Here is a 20,519-nt window from a genome sequence, read left to right as displayed (position 1 = left end):
CCGGCCTGGAAAGCGCCGGCTCCTCCCTGCAAAGCCTTCCCGAGAAGAGCAGGGATCTGAGACGAGGAAAAGCATATTTATCGGATTGGCATTTTTTTCTCTCTTAACAGCACTTCTTCCTAATGATATTTACTTAACTGCATTTGACAGCAGTTAAGAACACGTCTCCTGTAAACAGGATCTATTCTCCTTCTGCCTACAACTGCCTGTCAGCTGCAAAGCCAATCGCAGTAATAACCGCTGGATCATTTTAAATGTGGCTAAACCTACGTTGGACAAAATCAATCTGCCATTTGTTGGCTCGGAAGGAAATCACTTGCACAGTTTGACGAATTGCTTGCAATACCCTTCAGCAATTCTCAATCGCATCGCTATGCCCCTTCCTCGCAGCCCTCCTCCTCTCTGCTCCGTGGGTTCGTTTTATTTTTTTTTTTTTTTACCCTTTCGCTTGGACTTCAGGTAATCTGAAATGGCACTGACCCTTCTCATCCTTCCGATTACCTTTCTGAAGCATGAACGTGGTATAAAATCACACATCAGAAAATTCACTATAATTATTTTGCAATGCCATCAGCACAGATCCATCAAGGAGGAAACCCAGTAGTGGAATGCTCCTCGCAGCCACATGAGCGGCCAGTCCCGTCCCGCCTGAGTGACAGCTTTGGTAATTAAGTGATTGTAGAGACCTCCCCAACTGTTCTAACAACCTTGTCAGGGCCTGTCTGCGGACAGAACAAGCTGAAATCAATGTGCTTTCTGCTCCCTGAGCATTTCTGATCGTGTCCTCAGCCTGCAACGGGGAAAACATTTGACAAAAGAAAAACAGTAGCAGTAAACGTTAATATTAATTTTTTGGAACACAAAGTTAACTTTTGTTTTTCCGATCCTTTTTTTTTTTTTTTTTTGTAATCCTTTTAGGAAGGGGAAGGCCGAAGGCAGCGGAGAGCCGCCGCCCGCCCGGCGTGTCTGGCTGGGACGAACGGACTGTGGCCGCGCTGCTCCGCGCCGTTTTGTTCCCGCTTGGAAACGTTCTGTAGCGTCTCTCACAACGGCCCCAGTTACTCCGAGGTACAATATATTTTCGCCTGGATTAGACGGCGAGTCTGTTGGCACAGTGTAAATGTCAAGCAGCAGCTTTTAATAAAGGGATGTTCAGACTGTTAAATTTCACAGTACAACGGGCTCGGCCCCTCCCGGCCCCCTTCAGCCCCCCTTCCCTCCGAGCTGCGGTGCTGCCAGTGAGCCAGCACGACTGCGCACCAAAATTCGAGTAGGAAGTAACCCATTCCGGGGCCGAAATGATGCACTGTGCCATCCCCGAGCTGTTTGGCGGAGACACCCCCAGGGCCCCGCACCCCGCTCCTCGGGGTCCCCCTCGATGCGGTGCGGACTTCCCGTGGGGGGCCAACGTGCTAGACCCCGCTCCTAGAACCTGGGGCCGGTCCAGGGTGCCTCGGCCGGGACCGCCCCTCAGGCAAGGACCGGCGTCGAACCGGCACATGATACCCCATCCCTGCCGCTCGCTGCCCCAGCCTCCATCGGGCCATTGATTAGCGCTCTAAGTGCCGCTCTAATTAGCTGCCTGCTAATTAACGAGCGGGGCCCTGTCCGGCTCCTCTGAGTGGCACCTTCGCTCATCGCTTTGATTCGGCTGTTGCTGATTTATTGGAGGGGGAGCTCCGTGGCTTCTCCCGCAGTCAGACGGGTGGGATAGATGGGAAAGGGGGGGTCACCCAGCCAGGGGCTTAGGGGACACGGGGCGGGAGCTGTCATGATCCACCCCCGGCCTCAACAAGTACAACGGGCGTCCCGCTGGTCACCTCGCCCGCAGAGGGTGCCAGCAGGAGGTGGAAGGCCTTTTGCGTCAGATGCCCCCGCGTAGGGCTGATCAGCGCTCCAGGAATCCGAACCGGCCGACGGTGATCACGGAGGAGCGGGCCAGGCTGAGGCTGCGGGGGCAAACTCGCCGCCGCTTTTCCCTAAATATTTCTGCACAATGGAGTCGAGGATTAAAAAATAAGAGGAAGGAAATGAAAGGTGTTCACTCTTCAGGAACATGACTTTAAGCCCTAAATCCCGATTCCGGGACGGGGAAGTGTATTGTGAGTTAAAGGATTACGCTAGTGTAACATATTACCCCGGATCCCGCATTCCCCCAGGGATAATTAGGACATAGTTTTGGTACATTGCAAACCAAGACAGCAAGATAAACATGAGCGCCGCGGGCTGTTTCCCTGCTGCAGAAAACCAGCCTGTGCACTCGCAGATATTTAAATATTTTTCCCTTTCTCCTGTTCTCTCAGTCTACTCCTCAGTTTCACCTCTTCTTCTCTCTTCTTTGTTTCTGCTTGTTCCTTCAGATGCCTCGATCTGTAGGAACGTGCTGATAAGAGCTCACTCCGCCGTGCTGCCAGCCCTGCCCGCACCGGGGCTGCGGCGGCCACGCTGCCGCCGGCCCGTCCGCGCTGGACGCCCGTCGGGGACAACGGGGGCGGCCGCCACCGCCGCCCAGCGGACAAGGGCGGCCCTACAGCTCTTTGGGGCCCTCCGCTCCGCTCCCTCTCCAGCCTCCGGGCTCGGCACCGGCGCCTCAAGCCTGGCGGCAAACCGTACAACTGGCTGTCCCCGGCTGCCCGTGGGGCGGGGACGGCAATGCGGGCCCGCTGGGATGCAGCGGGAGATGTTTGGTAGCAAAGGCTGCCTTTGGGCCGGGTTTTCGGCGTTGAAAACCTTCTCCAAAGCGCGGCACTGAGGCCGGGACCTGTTCCAGCCGCTGTACCCAGAGGGGACCGGTGATCTTTGGGTAGGGCACCGGTGACCGGTGAATCCCAGGGAAGCACCTGGATTTTACCAGCGAGGACACCACAAACACTTCGACCCTCTCCTCACGAGAGAAGGCAGGCCCCAAGCCGTCGGAAGCGGAGCGGAGGGCCGCGGCACCCTGCACATCGGCACCTCTCGTGTCGGGGCGCAGCTTCTCATCCCGCCCCGCTGTCCCGGGGCAGCGGCGTCTCACGTCGGATCCAAACGTCCGTAACGAGCCGAACACGATCTCTCGTGCTCTTTGTGCTTCCCGTGCGCACCCTGCACCCTTCCGTACCTCTGAGCAGGACTGTTTACCCAGGAAACAAAAAGCGGCGGGAAGCTTGGTGGAAGCGCATCCGCGTTGCCGCCACACCCGCACAGCAGCACTGTGCAGGGCTGGACTGGGCACTCCCGGTTACGGGGCAGGCAGGACAATGAGCGGGTTTAGAAGGGACCTTCGTGTCCTCCATCCCCGAACCTTGCTTCAGGCTCACAGTGGGCACTCATCACCGGGACAGCCGTCGTATGCGGAGTGGGGATGCCAGCGGCCCCCCACACACGGCAGTATTTAGTGCCGTCGCTAAACACCAGCCCCCCCCAAAATCCCTCTTGCAGTCATCCTGCCCCAATCCTTTCCCGCGCCCCCACTCCTGTGCCCCGTTCCCCCGCGGCCCCGAGGTCTGCGGTCGTAGATGATGTTGTCGGGGCTGGTCGGGTCTAGGGGCTACTGCAGGCCGGGAGGGGGGATGTCGGGCTGCGCTTCACAGGACCTTGGAAATTGTAATTACTATTAAAATAAAGCTCGGAGAACTCTAAATCATTCATTATCACCTTTATAATTACTCTTCTAATTAGTTTGACACGCCGCTTCATCAGGATTAATACGACGTCTTGTCGCTGGCACTTCCTATTATTCTGACATTTAGCCGGGGAACCGTCCCGGGAACACCGGATGATACTCTCCGGGGGATCCGATCCGGCGACCGGGGAATCGAGGCCCGACGGGGCGGCGGCGGGGACGGGCCCGGGAGGGAGCGAGGGCGCGCCCCCCCTCCCGCGTCCGTCCCCGGCGCCGATGCCGATTGGCTGCGGCCGGCGCTGCGTCAGCCCCCTCTCGTCCCTCCGCCAATGGGGGCGGGCGGCGGCGGCGGCAAAAGCCCGGGTTTATAATAAACGGCGGGGGGGACGCGGCGGCTGTGACGTCACGGGGGGAGTCGCCGCCGCCGAGAGGAGCTCGGTGGGCACGGGCGGGCGCGCCGCAGTGGCCGGTGTCCGCCCCGCTTCGCGCCCGCAACTTCCCGCAACAAAGTTGGTTAGCGGCTAACCGGCCCGGCGGCGATGCGGGGCTCGGCGGGGGCCCCGAGTTAGTGTCGATCGCGCCGCCGGTGCGCGGGTTGGGGTAACCCGGTTCCGCCCCCCATCCCTTCTCCTCCGCCCCCGGTGAGAGACCCTCGCGGCCGCCCACGGGGATGCGGACGCGGCGCTGAGCGTTTCGCCATGGAGGGGCCGAGCGGGTCCAGCTTCGGGATAGACACGATCCTGTCGGGTGGCAGCACCGGCAGCCCCGGAGTCATGAACGGAGATTTTCGCTCCCACGGCGACGGCCGGCCGGCGGATTTTAGGAGCCAGGCCACGCCGTCCCCCTGCTCGGAAATCGACACGGTGGGGACGGCGCCCTCATCGCCCATCTCGGTGAGCATGGAGCACCCCGAGCCGCACCTGGGGGTGGCGGAGAGCCTCCCGCCGCCGCCGCACCACCTCCACCTCGGCCCACACCCGCCGCCGCCACCGCCGCCGCCGAGTTTGCAGCCGTCGCCCCCGCAGCCACCGCCGCCACAGCTAGGCTCGGCCAGCTCCGGCCCCAGGACTTCCACCTCTTCTTTTTTAATTAAGGACATTTTGGGCGACAGCAAACCGCTAGCGGCGTGTGCACCTTACAGTACCAGCGTCCCCTCTCCCCACCATACGCCCAAGCAGGAGGGCAGCGCGGCACCGGAGAGCTTCAGGCCCAAACTCGAGCAGGAGGACGGTAAAGCCAAGCTCGACAAGCGCGACGACACGCAGGGGGACATCAAATGCCACGGTGAGTACGGCCCGGCTCCGCACCGGCCCGGCCGCCGGTACAAGCGGCGCCGCGGTGCTCGGCCGCATTGGTGGAACGAAAATCGGGGAGAAAATCTGCGGTAGGAGCGCTCGCTCTACCGGGGCCGCTCAGTGACCCTCGCTACCGCGGGGATAAGGTCGGTAGGAAATGAAATCAAATCGCTTTTTTTTTTTTTTTTCTTTTTTTCTCTTTTTTAAAAGTATCTGTTGGTCTTTTCTCTTTTTAAATTTTTTCTTTTTTAAATTTGGCTTCCCCGTTTTAAGGAAATAGCCTGAGCAGTGAGATCGCATGGGAAATCAGACTGTATTTATTTTTAATGCAAATGCACATAGATGATTCTCTGGCTTTCTAAGAACCGGTGGCTCAGCTGCAGTTTGTGCATTCAGCCTTTTTATTTATGCTCATTCGCTCTAAAATTAAGATGAAAAATTCTACTTCCCTAGTTAATAGCAAATAAGCGAAAAAACAAAAGAGAACAAACCAAACCCAAACAAACCCAACTAACTTTTAATTAAAAATAAAATAATAATGATACCAACAACTCGGCCCGCGCTCGGCGTAGTGAGATGTGAGGGCTTTGTGCGTTTGGCAAAACCCTCGAGTTTTCTTTGCGCCGGGATATAAGGTTTATTTCTTCATCTTCAATTTTTTTTTTTTTTTTAATTAGGGATTTTCTGCTGATGGGGAAGCCCCCGCTGTGCGGGGTTCGGAAGTGAAAATAGCTATATGAGCGTGGGAAGGGGAAGGAAGGAAAAGAATGAGGAAAGGCAAGCAGGGAGAGGGTATATTTTCCCTGCGGCGTCGGCGGAGCTGTCCTTCCCGCCGGCAGCCCGGTGCAGCCGAGAGGCAACAGGACAAATTTTCCTAATTTTGTTCAATTGAGCTATTTTCGCCAGGCTCAGAGCGGCGCGGTGCCCGCCAGTGCCGCTCATTTTGCTCTTTTAGCATTAGCATACGAGTGCCCAAACCAGATGTACAGTCTGGTCTGGCCATTTTTGTGTGCACCAACCTCCCCAGTGGGTCAATTAGGGAGATTATTGTTCTTCCTGCGGGGAAGATCAAGGAGCGCCACAAACTGGGGCCCGAGTGGAGCCGGATTGACAGATCGATTTCCCGGCGTTTCGGGCCGGGGGGAGAGGGCAGAAAATAACGAAAGCCCTGTAGTTGGGAAACGGAGAGCGGGAATCCCGCTGTTCCCCGGACGGGCTCCCCGACACCACCCCCCGCCATAACTGACCGTTCCCCCCGTGTCCCGGAGAAGTCCCCGGGGAGGGGGCGGCGGGACCCTGTTACCGGGGCGGGGCGGGGGCCGAGCCGGTGTCCCGCCGGTCCTCACCGCTCTTGGGCTCACTCACAGGGACAAAGGAGGAGGGCGATCGGGAGATCAGCAGCAGCCGGGACAGCCCGCCAGTGCGGGCCAAGAAGCCTCGGAAGGCACGAACAGCCTTCTCCGACCATCAACTCAACCAGCTGGAGCGCAGCTTCGAGCGGCAGAAGTACCTGAGCGTGCAGGACCGCATGGACTTGGCCGCCGCCCTCAACCTCACCGACACGCAGGTCAAAACCTGGTACCAGAACCGGAGGTAAGGCGGGCCCCGTCAGGGCGGCGGCCCCGGGGAGCCGGGGGAGGGCTTACGCCTCTGGGTTTCTGCCCGCGGGAGCCCGGGGTGGTGCGGGGAGCTCCCGGCTGCTGTCCTGCGCTCTCCCCGGCGATGGGCTGGGGGGTCCGGCTCCTGTCAACGCTGCCGTAATTTTCTGTCTCATTACATACGGTTGCAGCCACCCTAATTCTGTCGCAAACCATTAGTGTCAGCGCGTTGCGATCTAACCGTGTACCGCGGTTATTAATTTGGCCGGAGACGCCGTATGCATGTGTCGGGGGGTGGGGGGCTCGGAGGGGAAAGCGGGCAGAGCCGGGAAGATCGCACCGTGTGCGGGCCCACGGGGACAGTACGCTCCGTCGGGGCTGCGCAGGGGATGCGCTCCCGCCCGCGGAGCCCCGCGGAAGCGGCCTGGCTGCCGCGCCCGCCCTGCAGCCTCTTGCTCCCCCCGGCAGGACGAAGTGGAAGCGACAGACGGCGGTGGGCCTGGAGCTGCTGGCCGAGGCCGGGAACTACTCAGCGCTGCAGCGGATGTTCCCCTCGCCCTATTTCTATCACCCCAGCCTGCTGGGCAGCATGGACAGCACGACGGCAGCTGCGGCGGCCGCAGCCATGTACAGCAGCATGTACCGGACTCCCCCCGCGCCGCACCCCCAACTCCAGCGGCCGCTGGTGCCGCGGGTGCTGATCCACGGGCTGGGGCCCGGCGGGCAGCCGGCCCTCAACCCCCTGGCCAACCCCATGCCCGGCACTCCGCACCCCCGGTGAAACGGCACCGCGGTCCCCGCAACGAGCCCTTCCCCTCCCCGTCCCCAAACAAGCCCCAGCACCGCAGAGGAGGAAGCGAGGGGAAGCCGAGGGGCAGGAGCTTCTGCAGGCAGTCACCGGCCACCGAGGGAGGCGATCAGTCAGAGCAGGGACTCTTGAAACGTGAACCCAGAGCCAAGCCCGTAAGTGAAACGACCACACGCGGGGGAAGGCGGGCAGAGCCGCGGGGCGACCCGCCGACCTCGGCTCCTGCGAGGCAGGACTTGGAGCTCGGAGAGAGAGTTACGGAGGGGGTGGAGGAGGAGGAGAGGGAGAGGGAGCACGAACCCGAGCCCGAGCCCGCCGGAGAGACTAACGGCTGCGGAGGACAGAGGGAATGAGAGCGCCTCGACCCCCGACCGGCGGAGAAGACCGGGGGAACGGAGAACTTTGCACTGATTTTTCTCATTACCTTTTTTTTTTCTTATTGAAAAGTGGCATGCTCCCTAATGCGAACAGAATTGTACAGACCGAGTGCTGAGTGCTATATCATATTTATTATATGTCGTCCAAAAAAGGAGAAAAAAAAAATCACTTCTATACGTTAGTTTAAAACGAACAAACGTGGTTCTTCCCTATCTCTTTTCATGTCTTTTTGGATTCAGTAAAATAAATGCTTAGATGACAAAATACAGATTTTTTTTTTGCGATTGAAAAATCACAGGGGAAAAAAAGAAAAAAAATAAACTTTATTTTTTTTTAACAAACGCGAAAATTCAAGGTAGCTAATTTCCCCGTGACGAGAACTCAAGAAATTCGGAGTAGAAAAGGCAGATGCCACTTTTTTATTTTGAACATTATATTGAATATATTTTGAATTTTAGGCTCATTGTTTCTTAACAGGCGCTGTTTTTCCCTATCTGTATTTTAAAGGAAAATCAAATCCCCCGCAGGTGTGGAGCCCCTTGCTGTTATTTTAAGCACTTGGGCAGGGCGGTAACGGGTAGTGGCTCTAGCCCCTTGGGGGCGGGTGCGATGGGGCCGTGCAGAGCTTGGGGACATGGCCCCGGCCCGGCAGCTGTCTCCGCACGGAGCTGGGACAGGCAGTGAGCGCCGGCGGTCGGGGTGAGTAACGAGGGGAAACAGGCAGGGAGGGCGGAGGGGTCCCGGCGGACACGGAGCTCCCGAGCCCCGCTGGCCTTTGAACTTTACTACTGTGTGTGCCCGTTTCCCCCCTCCCCATCCCTTCCCCTGGCAGCTTCCCTGCCGAGCGCCTCCCTTCCCCGTGCCGGCGTGGGCCACCCCGCCGTCCCGCGGGGGCAGAGGGGCTACGGGTCGGGACTGGGGGCTGTGACCCTCCTCTGGACTCCGGGGACGGCTCTCTTGCTCTGTCCCCAGCCGTTGGAGGTGAACACCCCCCTGCGAAATTAGAAAGTTATACAGCAATTACCTATAAAACATTCATAAAGTCCCATATTATCCTCTCCTCTGAGGGTTTGGCGCTTCGTTTTTTTTTTTTTTTTTTTTTTTGGTTTTTTTTTTCCCCCTCTATTTTTGCTCGTGGGTCCCCTTTCTTTTAAGATAGAAAGGGAAAAAAAAAATCCCGAAAAAAGGAAAAGAGAAGCCTCCGGGCACGTTTATTTGGGCTTTGCTAATTAGCGAGCGGCTTGCTGATTTCTGTGCTAATAAATTCGCGTTAAAACCATATTGACCTTTGCCTTGATCTAACAAAAGGGGAGCGGGTCGGGAACGCCCACTTCGGTTTTTGCCCGTGTTGCGGCGGCTGCTGAGTATTCCCCCGCGCCTTCGCCGCGGCCCCCAGACACCCCCCGCCGGAACGGACCGGAAGCGGGTCCCTGAGCGGCCCGAGCGGTCCGGCCACCCCCCATCGCCGCCGAGCTTTTCCCGGGAAACCCATGCTATGCGGGCTGGGGAAGGAGGTAGGAAATTTGGACTCGTTAGGGCCTTTTCCTTAGTCTAAGCAACAAATCTTTCCTAAAGGAGGAAATCCAGCTGGAAAAGCTAGTCTCAGCTCGTTGTTCTAGATGGCTCGGTTTTGACTGCATAACCTCGCTGAAAAGTAGTGAGAACAAGGCAGGAAAGTTCATGCAAAGTAGATGAGTGGCCCCCTCACCAGCAGGGCCTGCCGCGGGGTGCCCACCGTGGCAGGGAGTTTTTGGTGTTTTGGGAACGACAGCAGACAGGAGCGAGAAGAGTGAGGCGGGGCTGGGGGCTGCCGGTGTCGCGCAGGACGGTGTCTAAACCAGGGGTGCCGGAGGAGGGGAGCGAGGACCCGCTATCCCTCCTGAAACGTATTTCCAAACCCAACTGAAAAGTGCGTGTAAACCGGAGGAGGTTTGGGGCAAGAATCGCTCTCTTCCACTCGTCTTTTTCCCGTGTGGGAAGTAGGGCTGTAAAGGTAAATTCTTCGTTTGTCCCGCTCCCCGTTCGCGCCGGGATAGAGCTGACCCAAGGTCAGGCTGCCCTGAAATTGCTCGGCCGGGTCGCCTGGCTGCATCCTTGTAGGAATAAGTTTCGTTGCCTTTTTAAAAGCCCCGGCATGCGGGCCCGCATTACGGCGCGCTGCGGCAGGACAAAGAGCCGGGCGCCCGGCCGGGATGTGGGGCTGCCTCCCGCCGCCCGGTCCAGCGCGGTGAACGGCGCGGGGCCAGGCACCGCTCGCGGCTCGGCGCCGTTGGCTGTGCCGCCTTCCCGGCCGCAGCGGTCGTGTTTCTTCCCTTTCCGCTCCCGGACAGCTGCTTTCGCCGCGACAGCCCCAGATTTGGTGCGGAGCTGCTGAATGGCCGCGGTCTCGGTCCCTCTCCAGCCTTTGCCCTTGCCTAGGCCAGGACCTGCTCTCGGTCCTGGAAGTGGTTGTGAACAAACAACCAAGCTCGTCTGTTGTCAGACGAACGGGACGGGCTCTCTCAGCCTCAAACAGGGGGAAATACCGGCACCCGCTGGAAAAGACCTGGCTGTTGGTGAGCTGAGCATGGAAACAGTCCATGAGGAAACAGCCGTGAGGCTGTAGCGGGGCTGTCTGTACTCGAGGGACCGCGGCAGCCCGCGGGGTGGCCAGGAGTGAGTGCTCTCCCCGTGCCGGACAGTGGTCCGCAAGGAGCGGGGCGATTCCGGCCCCTCCAGCCGCGGGGCCACCTGCGCTGCGCCGGGCGGCTGCGGCCCCGCCCGCCCTCAGCACCACGGACAGCTCCGGGAGGCGCGGGCTGCCCGGCCTCCCCGCGGGAGCGCCCGGCCTGGGGATGTCGGGCGGGCGGCACGGGAATCTCCTCTCCTCCGGGACATCGCAGCCTGCTTCCCCGGCGGTTGCCGGCGGGCGATGGTGAAGATGAAGGAGGCTGGCACGGCCTCCTGCTGCCGAAGCGCTGCCCGTCTAGCCTCCACGCCACCCGGGACCTGGGAGAGAGTCCCTGTCCTAGCCCGGACCTGGCCCTTCGGCCCCGAGAGCGGGCTGCTTCCCCAAGGCTTTTGTGCAGGGTGTTTGAGCTTTGCCCGTGCACTGGCAGAGTGGTTTAAAAATGAGACGGGGCCGCTGCCCTTCTCCCGTGTTGTGTCGCTCCGGATTGACACCGGTGTGTCTGCCGTGAGATCCAGGAGACCCTTTGGACACCCTGTGCTCGGTTCCCTTTAGTTTGTTTCTTGTGGGCAGTGCTATGTGTTTTGCAAGTGGGCACGGCAAAGGAGGCTCCTTCGAGGAACCCCTGCTACGCTCAGACAGGTTTTGGTGGCTCGCTGAGCTCTGGCAGCAGAGCCGCGGGCAGGCTGCACCGCTGCCCTTGGCTGATGGGCTCTCTTGAGGGATGCAGCAGCAGGATCATGTTTAATTACTTCACCCTCTCGGGGCTTTAGCTTGACCATCGTTAGAGCAAAAAGCGAGCAGGGCGACTCCGCTGGGCTGGGGTACGGGATGGGCATTGCCTGTCCCGCTCCAAGGGTGCTAGCCCTGGCGCCGCTGTGGCAGCTGGGTGCTCCAGAGCTTAATCTCCTTTCCCAGCCGGGCAAGCGAGTCCGGCTCAGCCGCTGGGAAACTATTCAGCAGCACCGAGCGGAATTCCCTGCCGTGCCGGTTGCCCCGGTTGCGTTTAACACACCGCCCGCATGTAAGGCTGTATTGGCACTCCGGGGCATGGCTATCACTCCTGCAGGTTTTAGTGTTTCTTGTGAGGGTGAGTTTTTAACTTTTGTTATCTTCTGCCTTTCCAGAGTTTACATTCCTTCAAATTCACGCCACGTTTCTGTGCAAAAGCGTTTACTGATGATGTAAGTCGCACTAAGTCCTTATTGCAGCCCACTGGAAAACCTCAGAAACCCAGGACATAGAGTGAGTGCAGCTAGGTTGAACTCACCTGTGGAAAGAGCAAAAGCCTTCATAATGTAAGAAATATTCCCAGGCCAGAGGTGGTGAGCATGGGCGATGAATAACCGTTTCAAGTTGAAATTTACACGCTTTCACCCTCCTCTATTCTGTCTTGCTGCTAAGCCCACGTTTCCCACCGGTGATATCGCCGGGTTTCTTCCCCAGCAGCCCGTTTAGAGGGGAGCTCCGCTTGCAAGAAAACAGGGTTACAGGGAACCTAGCCTACTGAGGGGCCCCTGTGCCCTCGTCCCGTGGGAGAAACAGCTTGCTCTATTTCGGCGATAGCATCGAAATGGCTCCCGCGATCCCTGGAGGGGCACAGCTGGCGGCGACGGAGACCCACTGGGATCGGCGGAGGGCGGGTGTGCGACCCCCGAAGGCAAGAGCTCCCCCGTGCCCCCGTTACATGAAAAAGCCCCGAACTTCTTTTCTCCCTTGGGCTGCTCCGGCCGTTCAAGGGCCGTGGGGCAGCCGGAGCCCGTGCCTGTCTCTGCGTGTTTCCAGCCGGAGAGCAGGTCCAGCCGAGCGCCCATCGCATTAAAACTGCCTTTCCATATTCATATGCCCTATTTTTCACAAGTCGTTTCTATTAATGGAAGCGCACAAACGCCGGTCCTTAAAATTTGCGGATTTCAAAGGAACCCAAGTGAGGCATTTTGTGCTGGCAGCGATGGATGCGGGGCGCGACGGGACCCCCGAGGCGCCCCCGCGGCTCCCCCGCCACCGCCGCGCCCTCCCCGGCGGGAACCCGCTCAGCCGGGGGCGCAGCCGCAGGTCGCCCCCGCCGCTGCACCGGGCCCTGGCCCTCGGGATCGGCTCCCCTCCCTTGCAGCACGGGCACACCGAAGTTGTCCGCAACTGTCTTGTTCCCTCATCTCTGAGAGCCCATGTAGGGCGCTTTAATTGCCACATTTTCAAACCGAGGTAATGGTGGGGATGTCTTAGTAATTACCTTAATGAGATAACACCTTTCCTTCCCTGAACCTACTCATTATCACACTTCTTGTTCAAATTCCAACTACAAAGAGCTATACTTGTAAAAAAAAAAAAAAAAAAAAAAAAAAAAAAAGAAAAAAAAAAGAAAGAAAAAAAGAGGGGGAGAGACCTCTGAAATTTGTTGGAGGTCTTGTTCCCTTAAAACAAGCACCTTCCATGGATCTTTAGTATATGAACAGAGAACTCTACCTAGTTCTGGGAAAGGTTGGCTAGAAGTAAACTAAACATCTGGGGTACCCCTTAATTATTCTTGGTTGGTGTCTTTAGTTTGACCTGTAGGGATGCAAGGGTGTCAAAGTGATGAATTTTAAGATGTTGGGCTGTGAAGACGTGCAGCTGCAAGACTGATGGGTTTAGGAAGGGAATGGTAACAAGGTTAGCTGCATGTGAAGTGTGAATTGAGATTTTTGCAAAGAGACTGTGATTGCAGATGGGCATAATGTTGTACCCTTGCATGAAATCTTGCTATTATTGTATAATGGTCAGACAGAGTGTGAAATGACTTATTACTTTACTTTTATTCTTTAATGAAGTTGGGTAGGGAAGGAGAACTACCAGGAAATCGATAGTGGTGGTGCACAAAAACTGTATGACAGGTGCTGATGCATTAAGTATTTATTTAGTTTATTGTCACAAACTCCCTCCCAATATTCAGCTATTTCAGAAAGCAAACAAAAATACAACTAGTGGATCTAGACTGTAAAGAAGACGTGCAGAATGAGAGTAATATTCTCTTTTTCATCCTCCCTTTCTGCAGTATACATGAAGTGGGCGTTTCTCTGTGGCACTGCAGCATATACATTGTCTATGTAAAATATGAGACAGAGATACCTAGATTAAGGCTGTGCATACATGGTTTCTGGGTAGGTTTCCAGTTGTTTGACATGCATCTCTCTCTTAAACCTTGCAGCAGGCAGGCAGAGATTTGTACATTGTTACACTCCCATGTAAATTTAAGTGGCCTTTTCTCCAGCTTGACAAGCATGTGCAAATATCTCTCACTTTTTCCATAGCAAGCACGGGTGTCCTCACGGGTGGTATCATTCTAAAAACACAGCAGCACAACATCTGCCTCTGAACTTGCACAGCAGTGTGTGGGTTTATCTGGGGTGGGTGGGCAGCTTAGCCAACATCTAATGACTTGTTTCACACGTGATTAGGGTAAAACACCTATTACCAGAATTTGGTTCAATTGGTCTTGATGAATATGGATGGAAAAAAGGAACTGGAGCTGCTCTGTCAGGATAATGTCCTTAAAAAGAGAATTTCCCAGGTGACCAACCTCAGGATGCCATCACTGAGAACAGTCTGGCAAATCCTGCACTTAGTGGGTTGTCTCAGAGAGCAGCTTCACCTCACTGTTTGAATACACCTGGTAGAGGTGCAGCTTCTTGCATGCCTTCCTCTCTGGAAGGGTGCAGCCCATGGCTCAAAGAGTTTCTCAACCAGCACCTCTCCTGCAATTCCCTCCCCAGACCCTGTCCCCAGATTCAGCACAACCCTTTGCTGACAGTGTGCCTGTGAGTTTTTGCCCTATATTGTCGATGGAGTCTGGCACTGTTACATTTTAATCTGAGGTCAGGAAGAACAGGCAAAATGAAGCAAGCTTGGGAATAATTGCCTACCTCTTCTGCATTAGCATATGGGGTAATAATGCTGGCAGAATTGTGGGAAACACAAAATACATCTGAGGTGTCATCTTTGTCCTTACAATAGTCTTTCAGATTTCCTTCTCATATTCTTGCCTCAGCACCTGAACAAGTAGTGTTTCAAGCTTGAAGCTTGTTTCTGTTCAGTTACACTTTGTTGTCGGGTTTGTTTAAAGCAGGACTTGATGCAACAGCAACAAAAATGCACTGAGGGGCAGAAATGGTCCCTTCATGACACAAAAGGCTTGGAGTAGGTCCCAGGTTTATAGCCCAATAGACTAGCAGGAATGTTGTAGCTTTAAATACTTTTGTTTCATTATGGGAAGATCTAACAAGAAGAATTCCTGAAGTTTTAAGGACTGCCTGGTAAAAATGATGAAACAGTGCTGGGGAACATAGAAGGGTGGGATGTCACAGCAGACACTGCTACCCCAGCAGTGAAAAAGGAACGGGCAGCTTCCCTCCAACCGGTGCTCTAAAGCAGGAAAGAGCAATATGGAAAAGGAAGGCTGTCAAAAAAGTCTGTTTTGGGGATTTGCCACTGGTAATTTGGCTGCATCCTGTGAGTTCAAGTACCATCACTACCCCTATACCAAAATAATGTACTTTTTCTGGACTAGAAATTCTGAAATAAGGTTGGATTAATATTTTTTCAGAAGCATCATGGGGTTTGTGGAAAAAGCAGCAAAGCATGTGTCTCCAATGGAGCCCCAATATAGGCAGTGACAGCTCAATCCATATTTTATCCTGTGGGTCTAAAAACTAGTGAGCTTTTCTGCCTAAACAGTGGGAGGTAAGGTAAGCACACTGGCAACTTTTTATTTATTTCACTCTTCAGTCTTTTTTCCCCCTTTACTTTCCTCCCTTTCTCCTTTCCCTCTTTCTCTTTCCTTCTGTCTCCACCCCAGTCTGTTTTGCCAAGCATTTGGCAGCATGCCTTGGGAATCCTGCTCACCTTTCCTGGCCACTGGTTGTGGCCACGGGCTGCGTGCCTTAACCAGCACATGGGTGGTGGCTCGGGCAGTGCAGCACAAAGTGTGTGCAGCAAAGCTGTGCCTCTTCCATGGAGACTAAGCTCATTAGAGTACAGTACTCTAAAGCATGCTTAACCTCCCCAGTCTTGGGTGTTGTATCCCAAACTACTGCAGAGCATGGACACCCCAATTAGCACTTACAATGCACTGTTGACATTTCTCTGGGCCAGCCCAACAGGAATAATTAGATGTGATATCTAACACAAAGTCATTTTTTTTTCCCCAGCAGAGGGTACACTGCAAAATGAAAGCAACATCTACTGCAGGAGCACTTGGCCAGATTTGTCTCTTACATACAGTGTTATGTCTGCAGTGTAACTCAGCTGGCCTCTCCAGCTGTACACTGCTGTCAGTCTGACCTGCTGGGGTTAGTGCTGGGCCTAAAGCTCTGGATGGGCTGCACAAGAAAGCTGTCTTACACAGCACAGGCTCAGGAGAGCTGCTGCACAGCACCCTATAGGGATCTTTCCATAAGGAAATGCAGCATGTGTGGAAACTTGCTCGGCATAAGATCTTCTCACGCTGGAAATGTTGGCAGGTGACTGTGAGGCTGGTCCCACTTCAGTTTCAAGCTTCCATCCCACTGCACACCAGTGGAAAAGCTGGGTTAGGGACTAGGCCAAGTGTTACTGACTGAACATTGTTCTTGGCAGTGGTTTGCAGGGTAGCAGGGCTAGGATTGTGCTATCATAAATCCCATAGCAGCAAGCCAGAAAGCCTATGGAAAACATATGTGACAGTAAATAGGAAAGAGCTCGCTGCTGCAATGCAGCAGGCTGTCCTCTGACACTGCTAATTGCAGAAACACTTTGAAAATATAAGTGTATGTGGTGAGTATTCCTACTTGGGTTTGCTACCATTGCTTGCCTAATTTCATGCATTGCAAACAGAATCTTGGAAAGAACTTGGCAGAGTGAAGAGGATATAAAAATGATAATTTTTCATGTAATAGAGATCACATAGAGATTTCCTTTGTAGTTCACAGCATTTCCATTCCAAGATACTTGGAGAATTGAAGCATACAAATAGAGAAAATCTGCAAAGTGTTGTCAGGTATTATTTATGTATTATTATTTTTGTTGGAAAAGACATGTAAATATAAAGAATTAGAAAACGGAGCTACTAAAATAAATTATAGTGGAACCCACAATAAATCTAACATGAGAATAAAAGTATAATGAGAACATATTTTCTTCAGCATAAATACAAATCCTGTCTGCATGCTAAAGCCCTATTAATTGGATACTTACTACAGGAATAAATCTTTAAATGTGTAAAAAATCTTTCTGCTCTGTGATGAAATATAAATATCACTAGATTTATTAAGGAAAAAATTCTGCTAAATGACTTCTTCTCTTACATACTAATTTGTGCTTATGCTGCATCTGAAAGAACTCATCCTGATGTGAATATCAGCTAAATGAATGAAGCTGTAAAAGAAAAAAGGTTTAATGTGCATGACGAGAAGTTGCTTATATCAGGCACGGCATGTTTCAATGAAGTTTTATATTATGAAGTAGAGGAAAGGTGATAGTCTCTTAAGAGACATAATATTTATCCCATGAGTGACATAATAGTTCATAACTCACCAGAGAACAAGGCTCAAGTGAGTCATATATATTTTATGGCACAATTGGGATTAATACCGTACTTCAGAAAGGAATGCATAACCTATTCTATTTATATGGAGTGGTGGTTTAAAATTCACCCTCTTCCCTCAGCCTTTCTCCTACCCTTTGGGATCAAAGTACAAGACAGGGACTTGAAAAGAATGGGTGAGGATGTTGGGTGAGAAACAGATAATGTGTCAAGGAACTGCTACAGCATCATCATTTGCCAGGAGTTGCCCTGGCATGGCATTTGAAAATTCTGACTTTCTAGTGACAGCTGCCCAGAGGCCCAGAGGAAGAGGCTAGTCCTGAGGTGCTGCACTGTAGGGTTTTTTATAGGCTGATCTTGGTGTTTTGGTGGGAAGACATGAGGTGCTGGCTTCATTCTCTGCTTGCAGCCTCCATGGTGGAATTGAGTTGCCCCAAATTCCTTCTGCAATGTCACTGTTTTGCCACTGTCCTCGTCGGGGTGCATTTGTCAGGATGCAGTGCAGGGAAAGGGTCATCCCAGGGGAATGCTCACCTCCCTCTTGCCTGCCAAAAAGCACAACCTTTTGGGGTATCTGCTCCTTTTCTATATGTCACAAATGGGATGTTCAAAGAAATAGATGTGGTGTTTAATTCTTGTCTTGGGAAAATCCCATGTTTCACTCCAATGAAGGCTTGTTGTAGTCTTTTGGATAGCTTCCTGAAATGTGGCTTAGAGCAGAAATTTAAAACATAAGTATTTTGCATTCCAAAGAAAAAGCTTCTCTTAAATGGTATCTAAAGAGTGGGGGCATAATTCTCCTCATCAGCAAAATTGTTGGGGAAAAACAAAAGCTGCTGAAGTTCTGGAGGCAGCATGTGGCATTTTGGAAAAATTTCTTTACCTAGGCTGGGGGATGATAGTGGAGGTCAAGCTGTCACTGGGAACCAAGCTGCCTGTGCCCCAGAGAACCCTTAGTGTTTCTGACGAGACCTCACTTATGCTCCTTCCATGCCAATGTCCACTTCTGGTCAGTGATCTCACCCATAAGATATTGAGATCACCTGGCTGAGGACAAGAGATTTAACAGGAAAACCAACTTTGTCCTCCCTGATTGTGAAGAGATTTTTTTGGGCAGAGTGAGCTAAAACAGGATGAAGGTATCAAAGTATTGGAAGGAAGGATGTAATTTGGGGCAACATTGCAGAGATGCATGGGGAGGTTTGGCTGGAGAAGGGTTTGCTCTTAGCAGTCTCCTGTTGCTGAGGAGCCCTGGTCTAGCTGGGAGGATCAAGCCAGGCTTGCAGTGTGGGGCTGTGCTGGCAGGATGTGCATCAGGGCAAAATGAGCTGAAATGGGGAACCCTGCCACCTCCATGGGCCCATCAGGCCCATAGAGAAATCTAGGGCACCTCACATGGGGTGTCATGTTTGTTTACATTGGGGTCTGGCTCTTGTATTTTTAATCTACTGGCTACCCACACTGCCTGTCTGCCTGTAAAGAGGGATGGAGTGTGCAAGCATGCCCAAGGCAGCCCACTGTGCCCTCCTGGTGCCAGTGGTGGAGAGAGCTGGAAAGCAGCAGCAGCACTTCTGGGACATGGGAAAACAGTCTGAGGGGATCTGAGACTCCTCCAGTGTCCTCTCTGTGTTTTTTTCCCCCCCTCTTTTATGTAACAAAGGGCTTGGGATTAGCCCCAGGTTGCCCAGGACTCCATTAGTATTTTCTTGATGAGGTCATAGCAGAAGCTGTAAGGTGTTACCTGCTTTGTTACAAAGATCTCAGTGAACAAATGACTCCTGCCTTCCACCACCTCTGGGGAGGACTGGAGGCACCCAAAGAGTTGGGTCTGCCCTCGGCACTCTGGGCCTTCCCTTGCCCTTGAGCTGGCAGCTCGTACAGATGGAGAGATCAGAAAGACCGATGGTTAAAAATACTGCTTTTGATGGGGGCTCAAAAGGTCTCATTGCCTCTTTTACTGCTCTCACTTTTACATAAAATAATGCACTCAGCCATACAAGTATTGGCATTTTTGAGGCAACTCTTTCTTTGCTAGCTCTCCTGGCAAAGTACAGGGAGTTTGTGAGCTTTTTAAAACTAGCATGGAGGAGCTGATCACTAGAATTTTAGTCTCTGGTGAAAATCTTGCAGTAGCAGCAGCAGTAGATCTTAAAAGGAACTTAAAAATTATTTTCTTCATGATCCTGCACACAAACAATGGTGAATAATGTTTCAAAGGGGTGTCTTTGTTTGAGCTACCAGTGTTGAAGTGGGATCTTTTGTAATAAACTACAACCATCTGTATAATAGCGACATGCTTAAATGATACATAAGCACAATTTTCCAAGTACTCTTAGCAGAAAGCATTTTATACCACATGGTTGTTTTATTGTGCACATTACTGTGATTGTTACAAACCCTTGCCAATGAATGACAAATTTACATACACATCATGTCAGCCGGCAATATTTTGCAGCCTTAATTGCTTTAGCTTCAGGCATTCTGTGTCGAAATAGAGTGTTTTACGTCCTGCAAGTTGCTCTGTTTCTTTGCAACAGTTAAATTATTCTGTAATTTGCCTGTTTTCCTTCTAATGCATTGTCCATTAAGTCACTTAATAATTTATGATGTAAAAATGTATGATGCAACCTTATACAGCATTTAAAACTATCCTGAGGTGTTTCAGTTTTTATGGCAGAAAGGCTGAAAATCTTGAAACACATTTGTTTAAAATATTTTTCTCATAGCTTTTGCCTGCTGTAAGAACAACTTTATCCATATTTGTCTGGTGAAGTCCCAGGCTGCAATGGCTGAGAAGAGCAGGCAGTGCAGAGAGGAGGTGCAGGGGGATGAACTGTCAGCAGACCCTGCCAGGGCAGGAGCCAGCTTTGGAGCTGATGCTGCAATGCTTCTGTACACTCACTATCCCTTACTTGTGTGAATACCCTTTAATTGTGGAACAGCCCTGTGACAGCAGTGTGCAAGGAAAGTCTAGGATTGGGTTTTCATGCGTTGCAGAAGGCCTTCAATGTTTGCCACTGAGCTCCCTTTGAGAGGAGAGGCAACCAGGAATTGTAATTAAACCGTGAATGGAAAAGAACCTTCTATTCAGCCACTTCTACCCTTCCACCACTCTGATCTGCTGTGTGTTTATAATGCAGTCTCCAGGGGCTTTATAAAAAAAAATTACTGTCCAACCCACATGGCTAATCAAAATGAATATGAATGCATAGTCAAAATGTGTGTGTGAAGGCAGGGGCTCCACTTGGTGCCTAGGTGGCCAACTTTCTCCTTTGGGTAAGTTGCTTCTAGGAAAGCTCTCAGGACAGAGAGGTCTGAGCAGTTACCATCCTTCATCTTGTATGTGAGGGATGAAGGAACTGGAAGTGATTTCCAGGTGCATAACTCGGAAGGCTTGCAGACTGAAGGTGTTTTGACTAAACATTTAAAAATTTCATTGCAGAAAAAGAAAGGCACAAGGGGACAAAGACATCTAGTGCCCAGGCACAGAGGAAAGCTAATTTGGACTAATTTAATGTGTTTGCATATGAAGTGAGTGATACAGATTTATCTTCTTTTCTTGAGATATGAAACAATTACGGTCTTTTTACCATGCATTTTGTGGGGAGA

The 20,519-nt window shown here is 52.8% G+C and overlaps 1 protein-coding gene across 1 annotated transcript; it reads left to right on the top strand.

Moving 5' to 3' along the window:
* Nucleotides 1-4,074: 4,074 nt before the first annotated feature.
* On the top strand, nt 4,075-7,822 carry BARHL2 (BarH like homeobox 2). Its single transcript, XM_059853497.1, has 3 exons — nt 4,075-4,888; nt 6,267-6,492; nt 6,966-7,822. The coding sequence occupies exons 1-3, from the start codon at nt 4,303-4,305 to the stop codon at nt 7,276-7,278; spliced, it is 1,125 nt and encodes a 374-aa protein (XP_059709480.1). The 5' UTR covers nt 4,075-4,302; the 3' UTR covers nt 7,279-7,822.
* The last annotated feature ends 12,697 nt before the right edge of the window (nt 7,823-20,519 follow it).

This window comes from Haemorhous mexicanus, chromosome 9 (assembly GCF_027477595.1).
Source record: "Haemorhous mexicanus isolate bHaeMex1 chromosome 9, bHaeMex1.pri, whole genome shotgun sequence".
Taxonomy (NCBI): Eukaryota; Metazoa; Chordata; class Aves; order Passeriformes; family Fringillidae; genus Haemorhous; species Haemorhous mexicanus.
This window is presented reverse-complemented; position numbering and strand designations above follow the sequence as displayed.

What these genes read in the sequence shown, in the direction of transcription:
- BARHL2 (XM_059853497.1), top strand. Translation starts at nt 4,303, where the DNA reads ATGGAGGGGCCGAGCGGGTCCAGCTTCGGGATAGACACGATCCTGTCG. An exon ending in GGGGGACATCAAATGCCACG is followed by an intron (nt 4,889 to 6,266) that starts GTGAGTACGGCC and finishes GCTCACTCACAG; the next exon opens with GGACAAAGGAGGAGGGCGAT. An exon ending in ACCTGGTACCAGAACCGGAG is followed by an intron (nt 6,493 to 6,965) that starts GTAAGGCGGGCC and finishes TCCCCCCGGCAG; the next exon opens with GACGAAGTGGAAGCGACAGA.